General features: G+C 35.8%; 1 protein-coding gene across 3 annotated transcripts in view; it reads right to left on the reverse strand.

The window, feature by feature from the left end:
• The window catches only part of SMCHD1 (structural maintenance of chromosomes flexible hinge domain containing 1), an 84551-nt gene that overhangs the window by 14331 nt on the left and 44939 nt on the right, over window positions 1-25281 (reverse strand). For 2 of the 3 annotated variants that reach the window (XM_086740687.1, XM_086740688.1), the window contains 15 exons: window positions 24811-24950; window positions 23656-23790; window positions 22561-22788; window positions 21672-21820; window positions 19739-19827; window positions 18416-18534; window positions 16541-16708; window positions 15135-15260; window positions 11614-11693; window positions 9941-10098; window positions 7021-7136; window positions 6503-6564; window positions 3464-3551; window positions 2933-3064; window positions 1617-1769 (listed from right to left, as the gene is read on the reverse strand). In XM_086740687.1, the coding sequence (XP_086596813.1) occupies window positions 1617-1769; window positions 2933-3064; window positions 3464-3551; window positions 6503-6564; window positions 7021-7136; window positions 9941-10098; window positions 11614-11693; window positions 15135-15260; window positions 16541-16708; window positions 18416-18534; window positions 19739-19827; window positions 21672-21820; window positions 22561-22788; window positions 23656-23790; window positions 24811-24950 (1943 nt within the window). The remainder of the gene's footprint in view (window positions 1-1616; window positions 1770-2932; window positions 3065-3463; window positions 3552-6502; window positions 6565-7020; window positions 7137-9940; window positions 10099-11613; window positions 11694-15134; window positions 15261-16540; window positions 16709-18415; window positions 18535-19738; window positions 19828-21671; window positions 21821-22560; window positions 22789-23655; window positions 23791-24810; window positions 24951-25281) is intronic. The other variant, XM_086740686.1, reaches the window with a different exon arrangement.

Genomic DNA, 25281 nt, shown 5'->3' on the forward strand with positions numbered 1-25281 from the left:
AACAAGAGAAACTCAGTGGACCACAAATTACTTAGATATTATTTTTATCTGATACCTCTATTCAGTCCATGCATTTTGTTTTTCTAGCATGTTTTTCATACATATTTTGTCACTTTTTCTTACGGATCAGAGTAGAACAGAGTTTGACAGATTGTTCAGTGAAAAGTATTTGCTCATGTTAACTGGATGTTTCTGTCCTTGACTGTTATCGACACAGAATTATTTATGCTGTGTCATTAAGTTTCATCTATATAGTTCCATAAAAGCAGCTGACGTACTGAATAAAATATATTATGAAGAAACTTGTAGGAAGGATCTGTAGATTTCAGTGATTCTACTGGGGTTTTATTGTAGTGATTTCCAAGATGTATTGGGAGATTTTGTACTTGTTGCTTAGGCAGTCTCTGTCTCCCCTGGCACACACTGATGCTGGTCTGCTGGAAGCTGCTTCCAATGAACGAGGTAGAAAACGTGACTGAGAAAATATCTTTTTAAAGTTGGATTCTCTTTCAGTACACCTAACTGTTTGAAGATTTTCATAGATTTCAGGCTAGTAAAACATCTGACAAACAGAGGAACCAATGAAGCAGGGGTATACTTTTGCTCTGCAATTCTTGTATGATACTTCAGTGACTTTAAAAATAAATTTTAAAAAATCTATATATACCTATTTCACCATGCGAATAGTCCCATTGACTGAAGGTCTCTGTAGGCTTTTAAGAGATATTGTGACCATTCCACTTGGAACAAATGTGTGGCTCCACACTCAGCTGGGCTTTTTGGTGTGTTTTGAACAGTTTCTGTTTTTGGGCACGTGCATGTTTTAACTTATGTCTTCTATGTTATACTTTGTAACAACTATTACAAATGAAACTCACAGGTTTAAAAAAAATTCAATCTGTATTTGTTGAAGAAAAAAATGGCTGCGATGATGTGACTACAATCTGCAGTGCTTTCAGAGGTACACATGATGCTACAGTCAGACACTCAAACTGAAATAAGACAAGCATTTTTAACAGTCAAGGGCACTAATGACTGAAACAAAGTGTAAAGAGAAGTAGTAGTTTAATCTTTAATTCTTCAAATGAGGATAGGATGCCTTTTTGCAAAGTATATATAAGCCTAGTTAGCTTGACAAAACGTAGAGAGAACCTGGTAACATTTAATTACATGTATAGGAAGAGGTCAGAGTAAAGGATCTTAAGATATTACAGTCAGATAGTATTATAAATAAAAATGTAAATACAGCTAATATTAATGGTTCAACTACAAATTAGTGAAGTGTTATTTCCATACGAAATTCAAATGAAGAAAAGACTTATCCGGGATGCCCTTGTATATCCCAATCCCGGACTGATTTTTGAATGTAGCTGTAAACCTCCCTTGCTTGGGAAGGATAACTAGTTTAAAGAATGCCTTTCCTTCAGGCTTTCTGAAAATCAGTAACCAAACAGAGAAGGAATAATTTATCTATGCATCAGTAAGGGAAGACTATAATATATACTAACTCTCCACAGAACACGATGAGGTGTAAGATCAACTTTGAAACTGTAGGAAAACAGGCCTCATTAGATTCATCGCTCAGGCAGCTAACTGTATATTTCAGTCACACTTACAATTTCAGCTGATCCTCTGTCAAATGGAAACTCAACTGCACTGACTTTCCCCTGAAACTGTGGAATCTCTATATCATCATCTTCATTTGGGCTCTTAATTTTTGCTATTATTCTGCCAACGAGATCAATTCCAGTGTGGTTGTTGTATTCATCCTGTAAGTAATAAAGACAAAGAAGTTAGTCTAGAACACGAAATGAAATAAGTAATCCATTTATATACTGCATGGGATTTATGTGGCAAGGTGCTGGCAGCTGGGGGGCTGCACTGTGGCCTCTCTCTGCAAGGAGAGGCTGGGGTTGTCCCGCGCCAGATACAGCCCGTTACAGTCAGCTCCAACCAACCCACAGGCACAGTTCAGCCTCTCAGCCAAACTGGTGGTGCCCCTGGGAAAATATATTTAAGAAAGAGCAAAAATGCAGAGATAGGAGAAAGGGAAAGAATAAATAAATAAATAAATAAATAAATAAATAAATAAAATAAAAAAAGAGCAGAGGGAACATCAAGACCAGAGAAGAAGGAGGGGGAGGAGGTGCTCCAGGCACCAGAGCAGATTTCCCTGCAGCCCGTGGGGAGACCACGGTGGAGCAGATATCCACACAGCAGCCCCCACAGCAGGTGGCTTTTTCCTAAAGGACTGCAGCCTGTGGAGAGGGCTCACACTAGAGCAGGGAAACTGAGGAGGAAGGAGCGGCAGAGAGGAGCTGTTATGGACCGTCCGTGAGCCCCATTCCCCATCCTCCTGCACCGGGGAGAAGGGCAAGGAGTCTGAAGCAAAGCTGAGCCTGGGAAAGGGTGGAGCGGAAGGTGTTGCTTTACTTTTTTTGCCTTTGTTTCTCACTACTCAATTCTATTTTAATTGGCAATAAATAAAATTAATTTTCCACAGGTCAAGTCTGAATTGCCCAAGGCAGTAACTGGTAAGTGATGTCCCTGTATCCCTAAGAACGTTCAAAGTTCAGGAAACCTTATTTTTTGTACTACAAGATTTCTAAGAGAAACCTGCTCCTGGAAGAATCATGAAGAGAAATATCTGCTGTATATACAAGTGTGTTCCCACTACAATCCATTATTGAAATATTTTTTTCCTGTGGCAACAAGAAATGGATTTCAAATGAGATGCTTGACAGCAAGGATTGCATGTCTTAGTTTTGGTCATCTGTATGTAAATAAAACAAGATGTACCTGTCATATACTTGAAAGCACTGATCTTTTTTGTGAAGTTAATCTGCAAAGAGATAGCAGCAATGTCTTACAGCATATTTTTAGCAGTCTTACATATTTCCCTAATTATGATTTTGTATTAAAGTATAGTTACCATGACATGGAGGTGTAAATCCTTGACCAGTGTACGGCTAGTAAGAGTTCGAACATTGGAAACTGCTGGAGTAGCTGGTAAAGAATCAGGTAACAAGCGTACAGGGTCATTAGGTACAACTTCAACTATAATCTAGCAGAAAAAGGAGGAAAAATAAAATAAAACAAAATAAAATAAAGACTGATACAATTCAGTGCAATTCACTTGCACACAGGGGTTACTAAAAAAATACTGAAACAAATTTACTGGCAATCTTAAAATAAATTAGCATGACTATAAAACAGTTCTACTACGTTGCAAATTATGCAGCTGTTTTTCCACAAAATTTCTGCTTAGTTATAAAAGCTAATGAAAATCCATTTTGATAATCAACAATTTGAAATCAGTAACTACCAAAAATCAAATTATAATTTTTGCAAAGCTTGCAAGTAGAAGTATTTGCATTCTGAATCTACAAAGTATCATAATTTTTCTCCCAGATGATTCTGTATTACATGTTTTTGGCTACATGTAATTAATTAAGATTCAAACCTGGTCACTGTTGAGCATATTTGTCTTATCCATTGCAAAGGTAAACTGGATACTGTAAATGCCCACTCTCTCTGGAACAACTTTATCCCTAAATAAATACAAAACAAAAACCAAGGAAAAGTGAGTCAATATTAAAGTTACAAGTATGTAAGTATGTAAGCAATTCAAATTCTGAGTAGTCCTCCAAACTAGCTAGAGTCCTGTTAAGGCATGATTTATTCTAGTACTCCTCCATAATACTCCTCCTTCAGCAAGAATGCTATGAAAGTTTCTCAAAAACTAGAATAAGGTTTTTGGAAACTTAGCTGAAGAAGGTCTCCTCCAAGAGTTTGTCTCTACTAGCCGACAGGAAGTTTGTCATGGCCTTATTCAGAAATCTGCAAGTCTACCTCATTTCACTTTCCATTCAATGATTTTTCATAAAGCTACTAAAACAGAGCATAGAGATATTTAGAACGGCAACAACAAATTCTCTCAAAATTCAATAATTTGGCTTGAATTTATGTAAAATCTGAGTGGCTAATTCCTTCTCTTACTCAGAAAGAGTGCAAAGTTGGGTAACTTGGACCAGTGGCCAAGATTGAGTATAGTAAGAGAAGAGTTTTCATTCTACCGTACAGTGTTCCAGAGTGTAGTCTACTCACAAAGATCCCCTAACATCAAAATATGAAGGGAAGACAGACGCCTGTGCTTCTGCTGCTATAGATGTCGTTTACCTAGCAAGGAAGGGAAGGCCACACAGCATCCAGAAGACTGCTGCAGTGTTTAACGAGGGATAGCAGAGACTTAAGAATGTTTAGAAACTTCTGAAGAGATGCAGTCTCTAACCAAGATTCAGACATTACTCTGAGAGGATGACTTGTGGCACTCTTGAATTGGTTAATGAGATTTTTGTTTTCAACATACAGCATTTTATCTGTTTTGTCAATAACATTAATCAACTTGTTTCCTCTTATTTTGTTTGGGAAGGAGTAATATACAAGATTCCCTGGAATGTTTAACTTGTAAAAACAAAATCTCAAAGCTTTACCTATTTCTAGATCTTGTGGCTGAACACCATCTAACTAGATATATGCTCTAGAAAAAGAAGAAAAACTGTACAATTGTTATGAAAGTTGTAAGACTGTGTAACAGCATCCATGTCACTGATTGGTGTTAAATAGATGAAAACCATCTGTGACTGTGCCAAGGACAGGAAAATTTTAGAGAAACCAGGTGGCAGACAGTGATGCCACAGACATTGGCAGCATTGAGTAATATGTACTTTCCTACAAGGGCTACTAATGGGTAGTCTCTACCTACTGTCTGTTCTTTCAAATTTTTCAAAAAGGTTGGGAGTTTTAACTCTGGACATTTGTGGACAACTAGTAAACTACAGGTACTGATGATTTTCATAATTCCATATTCAATTCAATATAGGTTAGTTTATATCACACTGACTACTATAGCACTTTTCACAGGAGAACATTTATTAGCATGACTACACATTGGCACATTCATTCTAGTTTTATTTTGTGGAGGTACAACTACACGATACAGAGTGCCTTGTTTTGATAATGTTTTAGGGAGTTCTTATGTTTTAACTATACCTATAACTAAGAATTTCTCAAATTGACCACAGAAATGCACCTCCTACTTGGTGCAAGTCTGCACTGATCCTTGGTTTCTGGAGAAGTTAATTCCATAACCTTGGACTAGCCACACAGAAAGCTCTACTCTGTCAAAAGCAGAACTGCACCCCTATTTGGGAGTCATCTTTTGCCAGAGCTGCCAAACAGCCTTAGGTGGCTTTGGAACCTTGAGTGCCTTCAAGGTAAAGACAGATATTGGTGGTATTTAAGCCATGTTTAAATAGCTTTTTGAATTAGTTGTAATCTCTTCAATGAAAAACCCTTCATATACTGATAAATTACATTGCTGTACACCATCTGAGAAGATAAAAAGGCTGAATAAACAATGGTCATATTAACTGCCTTCCCAGGTGGGATAGCTTCTCAGCTGGATATGACAGAGGGAATTACAGATGGAGGTACATTTGTGTTGCACATCAAGCTGGGTCAGAACCCTGGATTTGAGCCTCAACTAACTTGCACCCTAGGAAAAAAAGTGTTGAAGACTTAAGGTTATATCAAGGTCTTGAAAGCACATAGATTCTGAGGGATTACAAACTGGATGCCTGGCTTCCTGAACTCTATATTACGTGCCTGGAAAGGGAGCAGAGCCACAGCCAAGAGGCAAGTTAGGAAACTCCCTAACACCTCTTAAAGTGCTGCTACTCAGATGCTCCGGGAATCTTGACATAGCTGAGCTGCAGCAGCCTCTGTTCCTCTGATGCAGGATCCAGGATCAGCTGTGCAACAGTGGTATCTGCTGCATTAAGGTGATCCTAAAGTCTGCTTTCTAAAAGCAGAAAGAAGGTCTATTCCTAGGAAGCAAGGAACTTGAATCAACAGTCAGTATCACAACTATTTAACTGATCCCATAGCATGCCTGCCAGGAATAGATGTAGCAGAATGTGTCAGTGAGGCACCAGCTTATGATGAATTCTAGTTCTGCTGCCTATCATCTAAGACATTATCTCTCAACAGGTACCCAAGGAAAGACCACTAAATTGACAGGGCCAAGGTCACGGTTCAGGATTAACACACAGCTACGGAAGGTACTAAATCAGAGTTAAGTCCACGTTGTCCAGCCTGCAATTCTACAACATTTGAATATAACATTGAAAAGAATTAAGGAACGTTACTAAACAAGTGACAAGCAGCTGATGTAGTACCTTCATTGCTAGCATTTCTTATAATGAATTCTAATATATTAGTCTCCTTTCTTCTCTACTCTCAGATTAAACAGATATTAAAAGTATCTAGGGAAGAATTCAATCATGTTAACTTGCTAAGATCTTTTACCATTTCACAGCATTGTATCACACTAATTTTGTAACAGATTGTTATTATAAAAATCAAACTCTTGTTTCTATTTCAAACTATGTATTTTGTACAGGAAGTTGCATCAGTAATTATAAAATAAATGCTGCTATACCTGAAGTAAAAGAAACCATCTTCCTTGTCATCCTTCACTTTACTACAGCTAAATGTAGTAATCTGAAAAGAAAGATTCAAAAAATTTAATGTAATAAACTGAAAGTTAAAGTATCTTCCTCATCATATGCCGTCAAGTCTTAATGGTTTGCAGTACTGATAGCATATAGTAATTCAACGGTACCACCTATAACTTAGACGCTAGTGTCATATTCTTAATTCTTGGAGTCTTTTCTTTTGCAGAATGCAAAGTGTCAGCTTTTAATAGTCTCTGCACTATAAGCTTCCGCAGAGCAGTAGCATTTTTGTTGTTATTATAGTCTTGATATTTGAACAGCCTGACAACTTGTAACAGGACAAATATTGATAAACAAATATGACTGGTATGTAATATTTGTTATTTAACATCTAGAACAGGATATTGCTCTAAGTTAAATGAAGGAAAATTTCTACTGCATATATGTTTGTCCTATGCCAGTATTTTTATATCCCTTTTGAAAATGCATTTTGATGACTTACATCAGTTGGTATCCTAGTTCCGCTGCTCTGTGCTTCCCACATTTTCATAGAAATTCGTGCTGGATTAATATTTTTAATAATGTTCTCATCTTCAGAAAGGACACTAACCATAAAATCTGTAGAATGAAACAAACATTTTTCAAGATCATTTTTATTCAGCATTAGGAAGCCCAAACTCCATTAATTTCTGTGTCTCCTTCATACCTAGAGGAAAAATACACAAAACTTGCATTCCAAACAGAAGACAAACAACAAAAAATTTGAAAACAGATATGGAAATCCTTCTCTCCCTAGCCCTGTAATTAGACCAGGTAACAATTCTTAGGAAAAAAAACCACCTACTTTATCCAATGACTGCTTTAAAAAAATCCCTTCAAATTTAATGTCTGCCTTTCCCAGATTATCATTCTTATCAAAACAGCAAGCCAGGCAGCTTCTTGCTCTCAGGAAAGATCATTAGCTAGTCAAGTGGCTGATTCTTTCCTTCAAGGACAGGAAATCCAGATCTCCCTCTTCCGTCACAAGTGTTTTAGCCACTGACCTACTGGACAGAAAGGCGCAGTAGTTGGAAAGAAACTGTACCAACACCACTACCATTTCCCCATCTAGTAGCCACACTGTAATAAAAAGGAGAGCTCAGTCTATGAATCTGAAACTGAGTTTAGCTACATCTTACAGATTAATATAACATACTTAAACCTGTTAGAGGCAGGATATAGGGAGACATTTTACTCCTCCATTTGCTGATGACTGGTTCTGCAGTCAAAATACTTGACATTCTATATCCCGACCTGAAAAATTTAGCTTTTCCTACATATTCCCTAGAAAGTTTAGTGGTCTGAAGGAAACAAAATCCAAACTAGAATAAAGCTACTTCTAGTTGAAAATGTGAACTAAGCACTTTGACACTATGGTTACAGGTGGATTTCAAGCACGTAACTGAAGCTGCACTGCTCATGTAGAACTGAATTTTGCCCTTTAAGGAAGGACGGTGCTTCGATGTGTATGAAAAATTCAGGCATGACTTCCTCCAACAGTACAGTGCCTGCCCTCAGGTGTACCTGAGTACACCAGTAAATCCAATAATTAGGATGTTAATTAAATATGAGGCTGTTAATAAGGAAATTAGTATCTAATATTATATGAAAATTTAATGCCATATATACTATGTGATCTCCTGAAGAAGCTGTGTAATTCTCTTTGTCTCTCAAAACCTGGTTGATTTATACCACACATTACATTTGGAAAAGGGTGGTTTGCAGGGTGGTTGGAACCAGATGATCTTTAAAAGGTCCCTTCCAACCCAAACCACTCTGTGATTCTATGATTCTACAGTATGCTCCCTCTAGGCAAAATTTAAAAAAATACCTTGTGAATTTAATCAAGTTCATAACACTGTAGGGAGTACTTTAAAATTGTTTACAAATAAATCCTTTTTGTTCTAAATTATGAACAGATGTTGTAGATATTTCATACAAGCTTGGGATACAACAAATAGATTTATATGAACAGATTTTCTGATTTTTTGTCACTTTTGAGAGATGTCTACCATCTGGGAATCTAGAAGAATTTACAAAGGAGTACAGAGAACCGGTGGGAAAAATTGAGATGCCTGCGCTGAAATCATACTGTGAAACAGCAACAGAACTGAAAACACTCCTTAGATAGACAACTTATTTGGTTTTACGTCCACCTAAAGGCATGGAAAAGACTGACGTACAGGAAGGCCAGTGTCCTGTAACAGCTTATTTTAAGAGCCCTTTTTTAAAGAACCACTTTATTGAAAGCAAGGATGGGATCAAATGGGGAAAAAAATTAGTTTGGAAATGACCTTACTTTCCTTCACAGATATCTCTGACAAAAAGCAGCAGGCGTCCCAAGACTCAAATGTTTTTCGGTTTTTTTTTAAAATTTCAATAAATTGTTACTGAAGTCTTTTTTTGCCTTCCTTAATATGGTATTACATTTAAAGTGACAGAATCTACTTGCTTTCTACTTAACTTACTTAGACACAGGTTCAGCTTTCTAAAGAATATCTTTGTATCATAGTTTCATACTGTAAATGGTGTTACTGCAAATTAAAGACAAAAATTTTCTGGAAGAAGGCCTTGTAAATTTGTATACTTCACTAGCAAATTCAAGAACCGTATCTCCCACAGTTATTGTAAAGAAGACTTATTTCCTGAATTAATGGAATTAGTTAGTATAGGTCTCTTATTCATGCCAAAGTTTCCTCATAGGAAAAAGCAGAGGTTTCAAATACTCTTTTGCTTTTAGCAGAAGATGTTTCCTGATGGTCATAACTTGCTCTTCTTTATCTGTTTTCCTTACTGTGAATACTACCGAGATATAAAACATAAGATGATTTTTTTTTTGCTTTTATGACTTAGCAGCCTTAGTTAGAAAGCAAAGATCATCCTTTTGTGAGAGAACACAGCAAGAGAGAAAAATATTTTGTGCTGTCGCTGGCATACTTCTGATCATTTTTTGGTTCCTCTTGGATCACAGTTGGCCTATAATTTCATGCCTACCCTCCTTTGTTACTATTCCACAGAAAATGAGATGAGGGAAAATACGGATGAACTAGTTCAGGTCACCTTTTGGGAAGATCAAAAAATGAAATATGGTACTTCATTAAGGACAGAGAAGAGATTCTGTAGTTCTACCATCTACAGACAGATTAAGCCAATAGTTTGGAACAAATAAATAAAAGGCCTTTTGAAATGCTTTCCAAACATGATGTACATATATCTTCTCTCCAAGTGTTACACCGGCATCTCTGATATAGCTGTTACAAAGAACTCAGACGAAACAGACAAAAAAAGTAAGAAAATACACCAGGAAAATAATCAAATTAGTTTTTCATAGGTTTACAAAGCTCTTGAGTAATTGGTTTCCACCAAAGAATCCTTATACTCACCAGGGAAGGTACCTCCTGCTGGAAAGGAAGCATTTTTGTCATATTTAACATTCAAACGGACAGGTTTCTCAGGATCAGGCAGGACATTTAATGTGATTATAGGACAATCTAATGCAGTCTTGTTGTACAAAGCTTTAATCTGTAAAGTGTGCTCTCCCCTGAAATATACAGAAATCATAAAAACTGTTATAAAATCTCTCTTCTGAAAAGACAATTTTCAACAGTCTTCAAGTCTGAATAATGTACATGAAAGTACTATAAAAAAATCTAAAAGTTATCAGTAGTAAAGGGAAGACAAAATGGAAGTGTTAATGTAAAGTTAGACAAGTTAAATCATAAGTTTAAGATATTCTTAAGACAATAGTTTATTAAATTTAATTTTGCTTTCATATAAATTAGCTTGATCATGTTTCATTGTCTGTCTGTAAGACACTAGCAACTACAGCTTTAAGTTGCAGAAGACAGCAAGGTGGAAAGCAAGCACAGGTAATTAAAACACTGTCTAAGGAGCATTCTGCTTTGACAGTTTTCAAAAAGTGAATTTGCATACAACTCACATCTAGCAAAGAGCATTGCAAGTATATGATGACTTCATTGCAATAAAATAAATATTTTTTTACACAACTAAAATTTTTAATTTCAAGTTTTAAAACAGAACTGGGAATACGATATTTAACTGCATAGAGGTTGTACTCCCCAGACAGTTTTGATTATGCTATAAAACACAGAATGTCACCACTGAACACACCTGTTTCTAACCTTCAGTAATATATTGATAGCTAATACTCATCATGCTTCTATCAAGATGCAGGCATTAAAAACACACTGAGTACCATCAACAGCATTTAAAACATATTTTCCTCCAAATGCAAACTAATATTATGGGTCAAATCCTGCAGATATGAATGCAAAAATATTAATTGCCATGAAATACTTCAGAAGTTTAAGAACAAGCACTTAATGCTAGCTTCTAAGCTACCTAAAGCCAATCTAGTCTTTCAAGAAAAGCTCAGGGATACAGGAAGTAGGTAGCAGAACTGTGAACATGAAGATATAAAAATTTGAAGTCAGATGGGACATGTGAGTGTAAGGGGAGCCAGGGTGACTGACATGAAGAAGCAGGAGCCACAGGACACACATCTGCAGAAAATGAGACTTCATTAGCTCTACTGCAAATAAGAAAAAATAAGTAGATGTATTTTAAATTCTTTTGAACACTTTACTCATCATTTAAAACAATGGCTAGCACCAGTGGAACAGGGGTTTCAACACTCCTAAAATGTGTTCCCTGCTTTGAAAGCATAGTATGTAGATCTGGTCACTCAAAGCTTGTACATTTCAAACATTTTAAGTGGTTTATGACACCATCTGCACTAGGTACAGGTTGACAATTACAAGCTGTGTTTTACCAAGACCAGAAAAAAATAGATTCAGAAAATCGCAGCAGCAGCTTCTCAGAAGACCAAAAGAAGCAGCTATTGAATTTTATTTAGTTAAGCACTTAATTTCTTAAAGCTCACTATCTGGCCTTCCATTGGCATATAAATAACAAATGGTTGACGTTAGCCCTAGATTAATTCTTGGTAGGTACTTTATGAAATGCACAGTTTAAATACATCTAGCAAGTGACATTTCAGAATTCATTTTTTTTCCATATAGTTTTCACTACTTACCTAGGTGCATGAATACTAATAACTCCCAGGTTAGCCCTACCATTTTCATCTGTTTTATGTTGCTGGATTGAAGGAACAATCTGTCAAAAAAAAATTTTTTTATTCTTTCAATGACACAGAAGGAGTATCAAGTCTTAGAATAAAATGTGTATCTTGTTTGCCTGCATACTCTCTTTCCATTTGAGCAATAGCTTATTTGTATTTTTGCACTCTAAATTAGGGAAAGATACGCTGTTATGAATACAGTATTAAGAGGTTTCAGAATTTTCTCTGCCAGTTTTTGAAGAAAATCACTTTATCTGAACTAGGTTTTTTTTCATTAATATGTTCAAATATTTTGCTAATCTTATTTCTTTAATTGCTATTGATGCTATCATGTCATCTGAGTACATTTTCAGATTCTAAACACTTCTACAAACTATTTATTCCCTTTTACAGTGTTTCTCCAGTCTGCACAGAGATTCCTGGGGGGAAAAAATTAAAGAATTATACCTCTGGAGTAAAAACAACTAGAACATCTGAGTCTCTCTTCCCCTTTCGCCATTCTAGTCCCAGTGCCAAAAACGTATGACTGCTAGACAACCTAAAGAAAAGTGTTATGACAAGAGATGAAGTACACTACCTTAATTATCAAAACTTAATGACATACAAGAACTATTCTCTATACCGTAGGAAATGGCATTTAATTCAATGCAAATAATGATTGATAACTTCTTGTCAGTGTTGTTTTAGGATAACAACACAAATGCCTTATACATCTTCTATTTACCTAGCACATTAGTTAGGCCTGATTCTAAGTCCTTTGAAGTAAATATAAATTTTACAATTGACTTAAAGGAATTCTCGCTAAATCCCATTGTTAGAAAGTAATTCTGCTTTAACTCACTGCTGCTTTTCAATGTGCACCCTATCTTTGCTGCACTTACTTCCCTGGCACTGAAAGTGAAGTCTTACGATTGGCAGTACCGTTAATTCATACTCACCTTTACACATCAAATGGCAGAGAAGCTATCACTTCACTTTCCTCATCAATCACAACTTTTTGAAACTACAGACAGATAATGCCAATCTTCTCACAGAAACAGGTGTGAATCTTAAAGAATACTAACACACTTTTAAAGAAAGCAGAAGCTATTTCTTCCGCAAATGTGTGGGCACGTTCCTTAGCGTTCCCTAAGAAACACCTTGCTGCCTTAGCCTTACCTAAGAAATACCTTGTCAATATATTGAAAGAATCTCAGATAGTAGATTTAAAGTTTGGAGGACAGCAAAGGAAGTCACAGATACATTCTGAGATTGTCTGTAATGAATTCCTCTCAAACAAGGGAAATCACGATGATATAACACAACAATGTGGTGCAACTGTTTGTCATTATCTGAATAGTGTTTGGCATTAAATTGCTTTACTTTTGCTACTTCAGCATGAATTTTAGGAGACTGTCTAGTGTCCACTTACAAAAAACCAATGTTTTAGGGAATACGTGAAGTGGGCGATCTTATTCTGAAATTACTTTCTTTCTCATGTCACAAAGTTAAAAGAATGAAACTACATTATGAAAAAGAATCGTGAAAGGTGATTCACATAATGGATCAGCTATGGGAGCATGAATTTATCCTACCACATCACTAGAGAAAGGCAATGGCAAAAAATACGTGCTTAATGGTTCAAATGGAAGGCAGCGTTATACAGATATACTAAGAAATACTAAGAAAATTGCCAGACATTTCAACTCTTCTGAAAAGTACATTCAACTCAGCAAAATAAGTTCATATTTGAAATTACTGTATATCACAGAATAGAAAGTTTTAATTTTTACAGAAATCAATGCTTTGTGCATTTCCATTACTGAATTGCACATAATAGTTCAGACTGTTTCTGTTCAGTCATACTAATTTAGTTTTGTAAGATAAGAGAACGGGATACAGGAAATGCATACTGTAACTGCAGAGTATCAGGCTTAGGAAACTTAATAGGATAAGATATGAAATATAGACAGACTGCTTATCTGAGAATTTCAGAAGCTTCTCATTTCCTTTGGGAGACTGTGCACACAACCTATTTGAAATGCCAAGGCAAGACAGTTCTCTAAATAGGTTCTCCAAGATACTCATGAACGATCTGATGCCTGTTGAGCAAATACGCAGTTGGTTGCTCTGTTAATGTATGAAAGTAACTCTTAGAAATAATACTGGTGTTAAGCTCTAGGAGAGTGCACTCTAATAAACACGTTCTAACAATGATCCACCTTGGCTTTCAGAACACTTTCTCCTGGATACATCCCACTCGGATAAAGAGCATGCAGATGCTCTAAGACATACTGCTGGTCCTCCCTGGAGGAAGGCACAATATCTAAAAAGACACAGTATGCCACCACAACATCTCTTTGATCAAGCAACACAGTCAAATATTGTTATCATCAAGGTAAAAGTCCTGAGGAGTTCAGTTTCCATCACAAATGCAGTAGTTGGGGCCAACAAAAAAACAATCCCAAACTGGGGAGGGCAGGCGTCCAGAAGAAAAATATTCAAGATATAAAGAGATTTCCTTAAAAAAAAAAAATTCCAATAAAAATAAGTAATAGCACCATAGTTAAATTGGGGGAAAGGTGAGGCTGTGGCACAGTTCTTGAGGGGTAAGCAAAAGAAAGTTCTTGGCTACTGTGTCTTCCAAAAGAACTGAGGGACACAAATGCACGGCAAGCAGGAACAAAAAGGGAATAAGATCAGTCCTGCAGGAAAAAAATGTAATGTTGAGAGGTGGATGAGTATGTCCTATACTGACAATGCACGCATTGAATATAACAGTCTCTGCACTGACAGTTAGGAATGTTTGACAGTTTAACTTTTTTTTTCCTGCAATAATAAGAACCAAAATTTTAATGAATGGAGTATTCTGTCAAACTCCTTTCTTAGTACAGACCAATGTGCAGACCATCTGACATTCATATCTCACTCATGGAAAGTACAGTAACCACTTAAATTTGGGTTAGATTTGCATCCTCATCGATTTAGTTTTATACTGACAGTATTTTTCATAGGGATAATTAACGACGGAGCAAACCTGCTGAGGAGCTTTATATATAAACCAGAAGTCCTACATTTAGGAACCACAATCAAAGAGACACCAGATAAAAATTATTTGGTTGCCAGTTTGGACCATATCACCATCGCTATTATTCAGTAAACGACCTCAGATAAAGTGGGAGACAGGGCGGTGTGGATGCAGAATTTGGGAAAAGGTTCAGTGGAAGATCCAGAATGTATACTAATTACACTTGGACACTACATTATAGGTATTTTTTTAATATTTGTGATTATTATAATAAAGGAAGCTGAGCAATCTGTCTTGGGAACTGTTTACATTACTTGTTGACACTATGATATGAGATGAATTATTCTTTTGTGCCCTTAAAATATTTTATTCACTTTTCCAAAAATGTCTTGAAAATGAAGAAGATAATGCAGATGTGACAACAAAAATTTGTGTTAAATAAAGGTCATATAATAAGGACTATGCTTACCTTTAAGTTGTTACTCTTTGTAAGGCTGATTTTGACATTTGGTTCAGAAGATGGATTACCCCACTGATCACACAGCTGAACAATAAGAGGCTTCTGCAATTCTCTACCATTGATCACTGCAACAGGCTGGAAGAGACACAATGCATTATACTATTCTGTTCTAGGTATATCAGACATTCATAGTAGGTCAGGAATGCCCAGAGCAATAGTGTCTGCCTTTTCCTTACTATTTGACTCTAGTAACAGCTAGATCACTACAGAATTGTAAAGCTCCGGGAAGATATTTCTAGAGTTTTCCCACTTACATTCTTTTATCATTATAAAATGCACTACTTGAATTGAACTGCGTGTTACTCATGTTGATGCGACTAAAAGGAAGGACAGGCTTCTCAAGAGGCTTATTAAACACTTCCCTTGTTGCAGAAAGAGCAAATGGTCTAAAACTTTTATCTTCTGATATACCTTGACAGCTTTCTAGAGGGTAAAAATAGTTATGATACTTCTTGAACCTTCTGTTTCACTTTTTTCTTCAATAACTTCCTTCTCCACTTTCCCAATGTGTCAGTCTTTATTCCTGTTCTCTACTCAGAGATCCAATTTTCTTTTACCTGCTCCCACTCTTCTATTTTTTCCTGCTACAACTTCAGCACTAGCACTTAAATAGCCAAAGTCAACATTGAAAAATAATAAAAAAACCCAAGCTAGCAAGTAAATGGATGATACAAAAAATCTCCATCCTTTTCATTTGATGCAAGTACTGTAATCTCTTCCTCACTTTCTGACTACAAACATTTGTGAACTTAAGTAAATTTGGGACTGCCTTCTTACACCCTAAACACCAAAAAAAAACCCATAACAGATCTATTACTGCCATTAAGGACAGCATCTTTGGCAAATAGCAGTGGAAGATGAGTGTTAGGATCCAGCCCACAGTAAAACTGCTGCACCAAAGTAAAGAAAAAGACATGATCTGTAGAAGGGCAAATAGGACAGAATAAAAAGTTTAAGAAATATTAAAAAATAGACACATTGTTGTTACAATATGTTGTACTATGTTATGTTTACAACGTGTGTTCTAAACACACACAAGTTAGTTTACTCAAAAATAAGTTTACTTTTAAAAAAACGGTTTTATGAAAAATGCTTCACATCTACAGTCCCATTTAAAACATATCTATATAATTAGATACATTGCAAAATACTTAATTTTGCTTCTGTTATGTTGTCCTGCATAGAATAAAAAATGTCTCTAGAGCTGTCACATTCTGACAATTTTTGGAAGTATCAATACTAAGAAATCGGGGTTTTCAGCTTTGCCTCATGTGCTCCAGAAAGCTCTGGAAATAAAAGACCTGATAGTCTAGTGACCCCATCATTTTTTTCCAAACAAAAACTATTCAACTTACCTTCTCTAACTCTGGCCAATCCACAAACTGCACTTTAGCAGGGGATCCTGCAGTTAAATTTACTCTGAGAAAGTCAGAAAATTCACGCCAAGCGAAGCACAATTCTTTGTTTCCAAGTAAACAAGGTTTAAACCTAATACCTTTTACTCTCATTGTCAGAGTACCTTCCTATTGAGAAATAAAAAGAATCTTTTATCAAAAACAAATAAAGGGAAGCATAATATTCTCATTTTTTTCAATACGGTATTTTAATATTTATGCCTGCTAGACACTATTTGCTGTTTTTACTGTGAGACAGTGGACTAAAAATTAAGCTACTTACACTTCTTGTGTAAGAAGTGATCATTTTTAAACTCAAGCATTTATCAGCAACCTGTCTTCCATTGTGTAAGAGTCATGCTCAACTTAGGTATATGCAACAATTTTAAAAAGTATAGAACACATTTTAAATTAAACTATGGCAGACAATATCATTAGTCCGTTCTACAAGTTTCCTCAAAAGATCAAAAAAATCAACTGTACCACCATAAACAAACACACAAAAACGGTGTATTGTGTTTCCATGGCAAGGTTTTGGTAGCAAGGGGATTTTGCAAGGGTGGCTTCTGTGAGAAGCTACTAGAAGCTTCCCCGGTGTCCAACAGAGCAACACCAGCCAGCTCCAAAGCTCAGCCCATCAGCGACAGTGGTAGCGTCTTTCTGATAACACAGTTAAGAAGGCAGAAAAACTGCTGGGGAAAAGCAGCAACAGAGACAGGAGTGAGAATATGGGAGAGAAATAGCCCTGCAGGCAGCAAGGTCAGGGAAGAAGGAAGGGGAGGACATGCTCTGGGCACTGGAGCAGAGATTGCCCTGCAGCCCATGGTGAGGCAGGCTGTCCTGCAGCCCATAGAGGTGCAGAGATCCACTTGCAGCCCACAGAGGACCCCATGACAGAGCAGGTGGATGCCCCAGGGAGGCTGTGACCCCAAGAGAAGCCTGTGCTGGAGCAGACTCCTGGCAGGACCTGTAGACCCTGGAGAGAGGAGTCCATGCTGGAGCAGTCTGTTCCTGAAAGACTGCACCCTGGGGAAGGGATCCATACTGGAGCAGTTCGTGAAGAACTGCAGCCTGTGGGAAGGACTCATGTTGGAGTTCATGAAGGACTGTCTCCACACGTTGGAGCAGGGGAAGAGTGTGAGGAGTCCCCTTCCTGTCGAGGAAGGAGTATCAGAGACAAAGTGGGCCTAATCACACTGACACACAACCCTCATTTCCCTGTCCCCCTGTGCCACTGGAGGGGAAGAGGTAGAGAAATCAGGAGTAAAGTCTAGGAACAGGGGAGAGGTGGGGAGGAGTTCTTAAGATTTGCTTTTATTTCTTGTAATCTTGCTTTGATTTTATTGTTAATAAAATTAAGTTAATTTTCCTCAAGTCAAGTCTGTTTTGCCCATGATGGTAATTGCTGAATGATCTCTCCCTGTCCTTGTGTCAACCCATGAGCCTTTCGTTATATTTTCTCTCCCTCAGAGAAGGAGGAGGGTAGGCAAGCAGCTGCGTGGTACTTAGCTGCCGGCTGGGGCTAAATCACAAGTAAGTATAAAAGATATAGAACAATGGACTAGAAATAAAGCAAACCTGACTCGAGCATGAAATAAACTGTCTCCCATAATGTACAGTTGCAGCACTGACAAAGTTTTTAACAGATGCTGCTGTATTCCTTAGAACAGGATCATCTGATTTTAATGGTTTAAATCTCTACCTTCTCACAGCTTACCAACTAGTATTTAATTTGACTACCTTTCCACAGTTTTGGTTCAATTCTATGTGACAGAATTAATACAATTATTACACAAAGGCCACAGAAAAATAAACTATATGACATCTTATAAATACCTGCCAAGTTATTTTCAAATTTGATTTGTCAAGTCCAGGCCCAGAAACTCCAAGGGAACTTACACACGCAGATGTCACTGTCTGAACCTGATTTCCATACTGATCTGTAATCATTACATCTGTTAAAAAAGATTATGATGATGATTAAAATGATTATTAAGATAATTACCTCTGCGGCTGCTTTAATGAAACATTATACAACATATGAAATATAAATGTATACAACATACACATAATATAGAGAAAATGTACATGAGTATCACTGAATCCCAGAATGACTGAGGTTGGAAGGGACTTCTGTGGGTCACCTGGTCAAATTCCCCTGCTCAAGCGGAGACACCAAGAGCTGGTTGCCCAGGACCATGTCCAGACAGCTTTTGAATATCTCCAAGGGTGAAGACTCTCTGTGCAATCTGTGCCAGTGCTCGGTCAACCTCATGGTGAAAAAGTGTTAATATTTCCTGATGTTCAGAGGGAACCTTCCTCTGTTTCAGTGTGCGCCCATTGCCCCTGGCCCTGTTACTGAGCACCATTAGAAAGAGCCTTGCTCCATCTTCTTTAGACTCTCCCTTCAGGTATTTCTATACTTTATATATATACACATATATATATACACACACATTTATATACAGATCCTCCCATCTTATGGGTTTCAAAACGGTATTAAAAAATGTATCTTTATAGTCATATCACATATTTGTGCTTCCCACTTTTTTGAATAAAAAGAATGTTTCTTGCTATAAAGTTAAAAGAAAAAAAAAAATCTTAAAATTGAAAGCTTTTTTTCCAACGTGTTAGTTTGTCCTATGTGCTTTTCTTCAGTCACACACAAGCTTTTAACATCCCAAAATACTGTAAGAATTTTTAATGTCTTACTATGCCATGTAGCCACTGCATACAAAAACTGAAGGAGAATGAGAAGACTGATCCCTAACGTGCCTTCCTCTTAGATTACAGTTAACCTTAAAATGTTTCACTTTGACGTCCACGCCTCTGAAGTAGTCTGAATGCTGTTACGGCCTGTAAGATTTCAGAATACACAAACTAAACAAAATTTATGAACAATTTGAACTCAGTGTGATGAATGTCCCCCAATGTACAAACTAAGAGGCAAGTTTTATCGGACATTAACTCCAGAACTGTAAAATGGCAATTAGAGAAGTCTGATCATCCCTCCATGAATAACAATGTAAACCTGTTTCTTATACTAAATTAGCAGAAGATAATTCACTCTTGATGACATCTGGATATGTAACAGGCTAATAAACTGCAAAGAAAAAGAAATGTATCTTACAAGAAATTGAAGAACGTGTAAATACTCACCAATTTCACTTTGTAGTTCTTCTCCCAACTGCAGAGTGTTTGGTCCTTTTAATTTACATTTAATGTGCTTGGGTTCATCAGGAAGTGGTCTAAGTCAGCACATGAAAATCGACTTACACTCATTCTCATTAAGGTAATAACTTATAACACAATAGCAGGCATGATAAAACATACAGCAGTTATCACTCAGTTACGACTGCAATTTTTTTTTAATTTTATTTTATCCTTTCATATATTTAGAGGATTAAACCTCATGTGCACACAAGTTACATTGTGGCTTTCACCTCAGTCTTACCAGCAGGAGCTTATCAAACGCTGCTTACATAACAAACCACAGCGATATTACGGGATTTTACCTTATCTATAATAACTTGCCTACGAGTATTTTACCATAGATCAGATCATTAGCAGAATGCAAGTCTGGAGTATTTTAAATCTTGAAAAAAACCCATCCTCAACACCTCTAAGACAAAGTAACATATAATTGTCTACATATTAAAATGCATCTATTACTATAAAACCGATTATAATATCAACATTAATCCTGATACAAAGGTATGACAGTCTCCCTTGCTACAAAAATATTTGCTGACTTCTTAAGGACTTGATTTCAGCTAACATAGCTTAAAATTTTTAGTGATACAGTTTTTCCTTAAAAGCAAAACAAAATCAGAGCACATTACAAAAATGATGGAGAAGATGTACAGCCATAAAAAAAAAGAAAAATCAGATTTCCTATGTCCTTTTTTGCTACAATAAAGCAGAAGCCATCAGCCTAAACTATGCCCAACACTAGTCTCTTAAAAATGCTTTCTGGGGCGCTTTTAAACAACCTCAGCCTTTCCTTCCATTTATTTGATGAAGGTTCACATACGTTATATGCTATCTCGCCAAATATTTAAGAGTTATCTGACATCTCTAAGTTATTTAAGATGTAAGATTTATTCAACACAATGTTTTTTATTCCTTTTGTGTGTTCTAAGCTAAAAATAATGTTGAGACCTTTAAAAATATAATTAGAATGGCATCCAGTTAATTTTTATGACAACTGCAATAGAATAACCCCTAAACAGAGGTTCCCTGATCTGAGACTGCTTTTCAGTTGACAAGCAATAACACATTAGAGATATTCAATAAAACAATGCACCGTTCTACTTCCTTTCAAGAAGAGAGGTATCAATTCAGTTTGCTTTTCCACTTTTCATAAAAGAAAACAGGAAATGCTACTTAACTGAAAATTTTTCTGTCTCTGACAGTGCTGCATCATAGACAGCTTTTTACAAGCTTTACGCTCTCTAGATTTTAAATAATCTTAAGGCTTGGTCATGTACTTTTTTTTTTTTTTTTTAAATACTTAAGATCTGTGAAATGTCTAATTGCTGCAAATTTACCCCTAGCATCAGTGTGCTGTGAACTAGTTACATAAGAACACATGAAATACACTGAAGTAATTTAGAATAAAAATAATCTTAACAAACTTTATGAAGATAAAATAAGCAGAGCTAACTGCCTAGAATCACTAAGAGTGATAAACCTTTATATTACCTGTGTAAGGTTAACAGTTAACTTCATAGTGATATTTCTCTTTGATAACTAGTGACCTGACTCTTCAGTAAGACTGGTTATCCTACAAGCTAATGTTTACTGAAAGATAGCAATAATCTCCTTCAGCCTATGTATACTTAGAAAAGTGATTATAGGGTTGGATACAAACAGTTCATGATAGAGTCTTTCACGTAGGTAACATTTTAATCTGTAAACAATTTGTGTAAAAACCCTCACCCACTCAACTGAACCTACATTTCTCTGTTAATTTGCCAACTGCTTTCATTATTTCATCTTCTGTAGAAAGAATTTTTTTTACCCCAAAGTACAGATCTACAATCCTTTGTCAGCAACGTAATTCATAAAAAATTATTTCAAATGAACAAACCTGACTGTGAATGCACTCTCCAAAGACACATGGTCATCAAGATAAGTGATTAGACAGTAACGTACATCTTTTACTGATGTTGGTACTTTTAGATCAGGTAATAATCCCTGAATCAACTGTTCTCTGTTAATTTTAGGGGTCCAGTTAACCTAAAATTAAAATTTCTTAAATTAATCAAAAGCTAAATTATTAATGACTAGCTACATAATACATCTGTGGTCATTCTAAATATGTTGAAGTAACATACAGGCAATAGAAACTTTCAACTGAAAGCTTGCGCATTTTCCAACAGTAACCAATCCTATCTTCCCAAATACAGAAAATTACTCTTAAAAAATCCCAAACAAAGAAAAACATACATTAAATTTCCCTCACTTTCTTGAGTAAGGAGAGATTTGACTCTGGAAAACCTCCCCCAAAAAAGTGTCACATATCTGGCAGAGCTCTACCTTTGTATTAGGCTCCACATATGTACAGAGACACAAGGCTAAGATAGGTAAGCAAATCTTCATGAAGGAACATGCCTATTCAAGGTTCCTAGATGTCTGGAAAGCTCCAGATCTGAAGAATCACAACTATGCTGGAATTATTTTATTGTGTTTACGAGAACCACTCCTAAAGGAGAAGCACTAACTTGCTAATTAGGAAACTACTAACTTGCTTTTCATAATACTACCCTGAAGCATTAGTTAACATTTCATTAAATGTCTTTATCTCATTAAGGACACAATTTTAATGAAATTATTTTTAAAAAATTATTAAGCAGAGAGTGAAGTTCCCATGCTTAATAATACAGTCTTAAGAACACTATTTTGTAGTCTGAAGTCTTTGGATTTTAGAGAATCACCTCTCCTCCATATTATGCTGCTGTTTACTCAAAAGTACTTGCCTTGATTTTTTCTGCCACAGCTGGTGTTATGTGTATCTCCCTTTCTCCTTCGTCATACATCTGAAATATAAGGTTGTGCATGACACTGCCAGCAACCCAACTAATTTCATCCTGATGTTTAATTTGAATAGCTTTTTGTCCGTCCATACTTAAGACCTGTAGTCTTGCAACATGACTGCTAGGAAGAAGTTTAATAATCTTTTCCACTGGTGGCACATCTTTACAACTCTATACATGGGTAAAAAAAAAAAAGATAATTAAATTAAGATATTAAATATACATATATGCATAAATACACTCCATAACAGCTTATGGCACTACTTTGGATTTCCAGGTGTCCAAACATGAAATCAACTTGACTTGTCAGAAGTGAATCAAAAGGATATGCCAGAATACTTACAACTTTTAAGAGACAGTAGAATTGATGCTAGCTATTTAGAAAATGTTTTCTATTCCAAAAGTACTATGTTACACAATTTTCAAAATACTTCTTAAGAGTTATCAGAAGTATAATTTCACATATCATCTTGCCATATTAGTATTTGTTTACATTTTTTTCAGCGTAAACCAACAAGTCTTATTTTCTCCAGAAGTGCAAGTCTCCTGATTACCAGAGAACTGGAATGTTCAACAGCATTAAAAAAATTCAAACTTCAAGAGCTTTAAGACTGAAATACTACAAAAAGTTATTGATTTTTAACTTTTGAAAAAATATATCCTTCTTCATTAAAGTTTTGGGGAACATGTTGCCATACCTATTCTGACTCTAGATGTTTATGCAATGAAAGCAATTTGTCAGAAGGATCCAGGTAGTGAAAAGGACCAGAAAGATCCCAGAAATAATGCCTATCTCTGAATCTTGACAGGAATTTCAGAAATAAAGAGGTGAAGAAAAAAAACCAGAAAAAATTCTTTGCCTTTTAATGATTTCTCAGAGAGAAGAAAGGGCAGCCACTTGATTACCAGGCTTATGGTAACTAAAACTGTAACTTTTGGCAGTTGGGTTGATTCACAGAAGACTTGAGCACACTAGCAAGACAGTACAATGAACTATTTTCAATCCTTTGTTATCCAAACATCCCAATCAATACTTACAAGTATTTCAATCCTTGCTTTCAGTATCTGGTCTTTCTTTATATTCTGTACATGTATAACTGGACCAGTTAAAATGTTTGTTCCTGCATTACTGCAGTCCACAGAATACACAGGAAGGTTTGAAGCACCTAAAAACTATTTAAAATGTAAAATTAAACTTTAGGTTTCTTTTACAGAACTACTAGGATTATTCCACAAATGATTATTTGTACAAGTCCAAATATATACTAGATGATTTACAGATAAATTTGATAGATTTCAATTTTCCAGAAGCCTGCAAGATCAGCATCTATATTTTTTCCCAGGTGATAAGAGATGCGTGGGAGAAAGGAAGAAGTTATAAAAGTAAAATTTACTATCTATTCAACTGTTTAATATCAACACATAAACACTAGTCTCTTTTACTGTTATGGCAAAAAAAAAAAAAATCAATTAAGTTGTTAAATGAATCTCCTTTTAATTAATTTTCTAAAAATCACACATTAAACAGAATTTAAATATCAATTTTAACATGTCATCATACTATTGCAGACCCAGCCTATAGGAAGAAAATGGACGCATACAAAGTGTAAATGGAATGTAGACTATTTTGCAGTGGGAAAAATATTTTTATTTGTTTATCTGCTCTTGCTGGAAGACTGATTTCACTAGAATTGTAAAATTAACTTTATTGAGTTTAAAAAAATAATTTAGAAGTTTTTTACTTCTAAAAGCCACAGTAACACCTGCATTCCCTTCTGAACTTAGGTAAGTGCTTACGATAAAAAAGACTTATCTAACATTATTTTTATGCACTAAATCTGTATTTTCATCTTTAAACAAATCATAAGTAAGCCTTAGGAAGTTTTTTTCCTGCACAAATTTTAGCATTGTGTATGGCAAACATGCCTTAAAATATCTTAAAATTGTAATTCTATATCCTCACATAATTTTCTCTTCCATTTCTAAGATCAGCTTCCCCTGAATCTGAACCTTACTGAATGACTCATTATAGATGAGGCAAGAGAGTCACAGTTATGACTACCAAGCTACAGAAATCTCAAACGCATTGTTAACGATAATAAATTCTATCTAGGCGCCAAAATAGGCTCTTTTCCCAGTTCTTTAAAATGCAAGTATGAAAATCCTTATGGCACATAATAAAACGCAGTTTACCTTACAATGAACTATCAACTTTGGCTGTGCTGTTATATTTCCTGATTCATCCAGTACTTCAACCTGAAAGGGGAAAGCTGTACCATTTTCAATCTTTAGAACTTCAGAATCTGGTTTCACTTTCAATTGTCGAGGAGGGCCTATAAAATGCACAATTGCAGAACAGTGGTTATGTTTTAGATAACTTGTGAGATACTGGATTGCAGTTTTTGCTATCTCAAAAAGTTTTAAAAGTCAAGCTACCAAGATATTTGGGATAACCAACCATTTAGCCCAATTCAAGTGTATTGGTTTAAGCTGAGAAATTCTAGAAACTTCCTATCCTTCAATACATACCACCCGCCAATCTTTTGAATGAATTCAGTAAGGAATAGTTACAGAAATATGAACTTTTCAGCATATACAAGATGTAAACATGTGATACAGTGCTATTTACATACTATATAGATTAGCATTCATCAAAAAGAATGT

This window comes from Chlamydotis macqueenii, chromosome 2 (genome assembly GCF_036417535.1).
Source record: "Chlamydotis macqueenii isolate bChlMac1 chromosome 2, bChlMac1.mat, whole genome shotgun sequence".
Lineage (NCBI taxonomy): Eukaryota > Metazoa > Chordata > Aves > Otidiformes > Otididae > Chlamydotis > Chlamydotis macqueenii.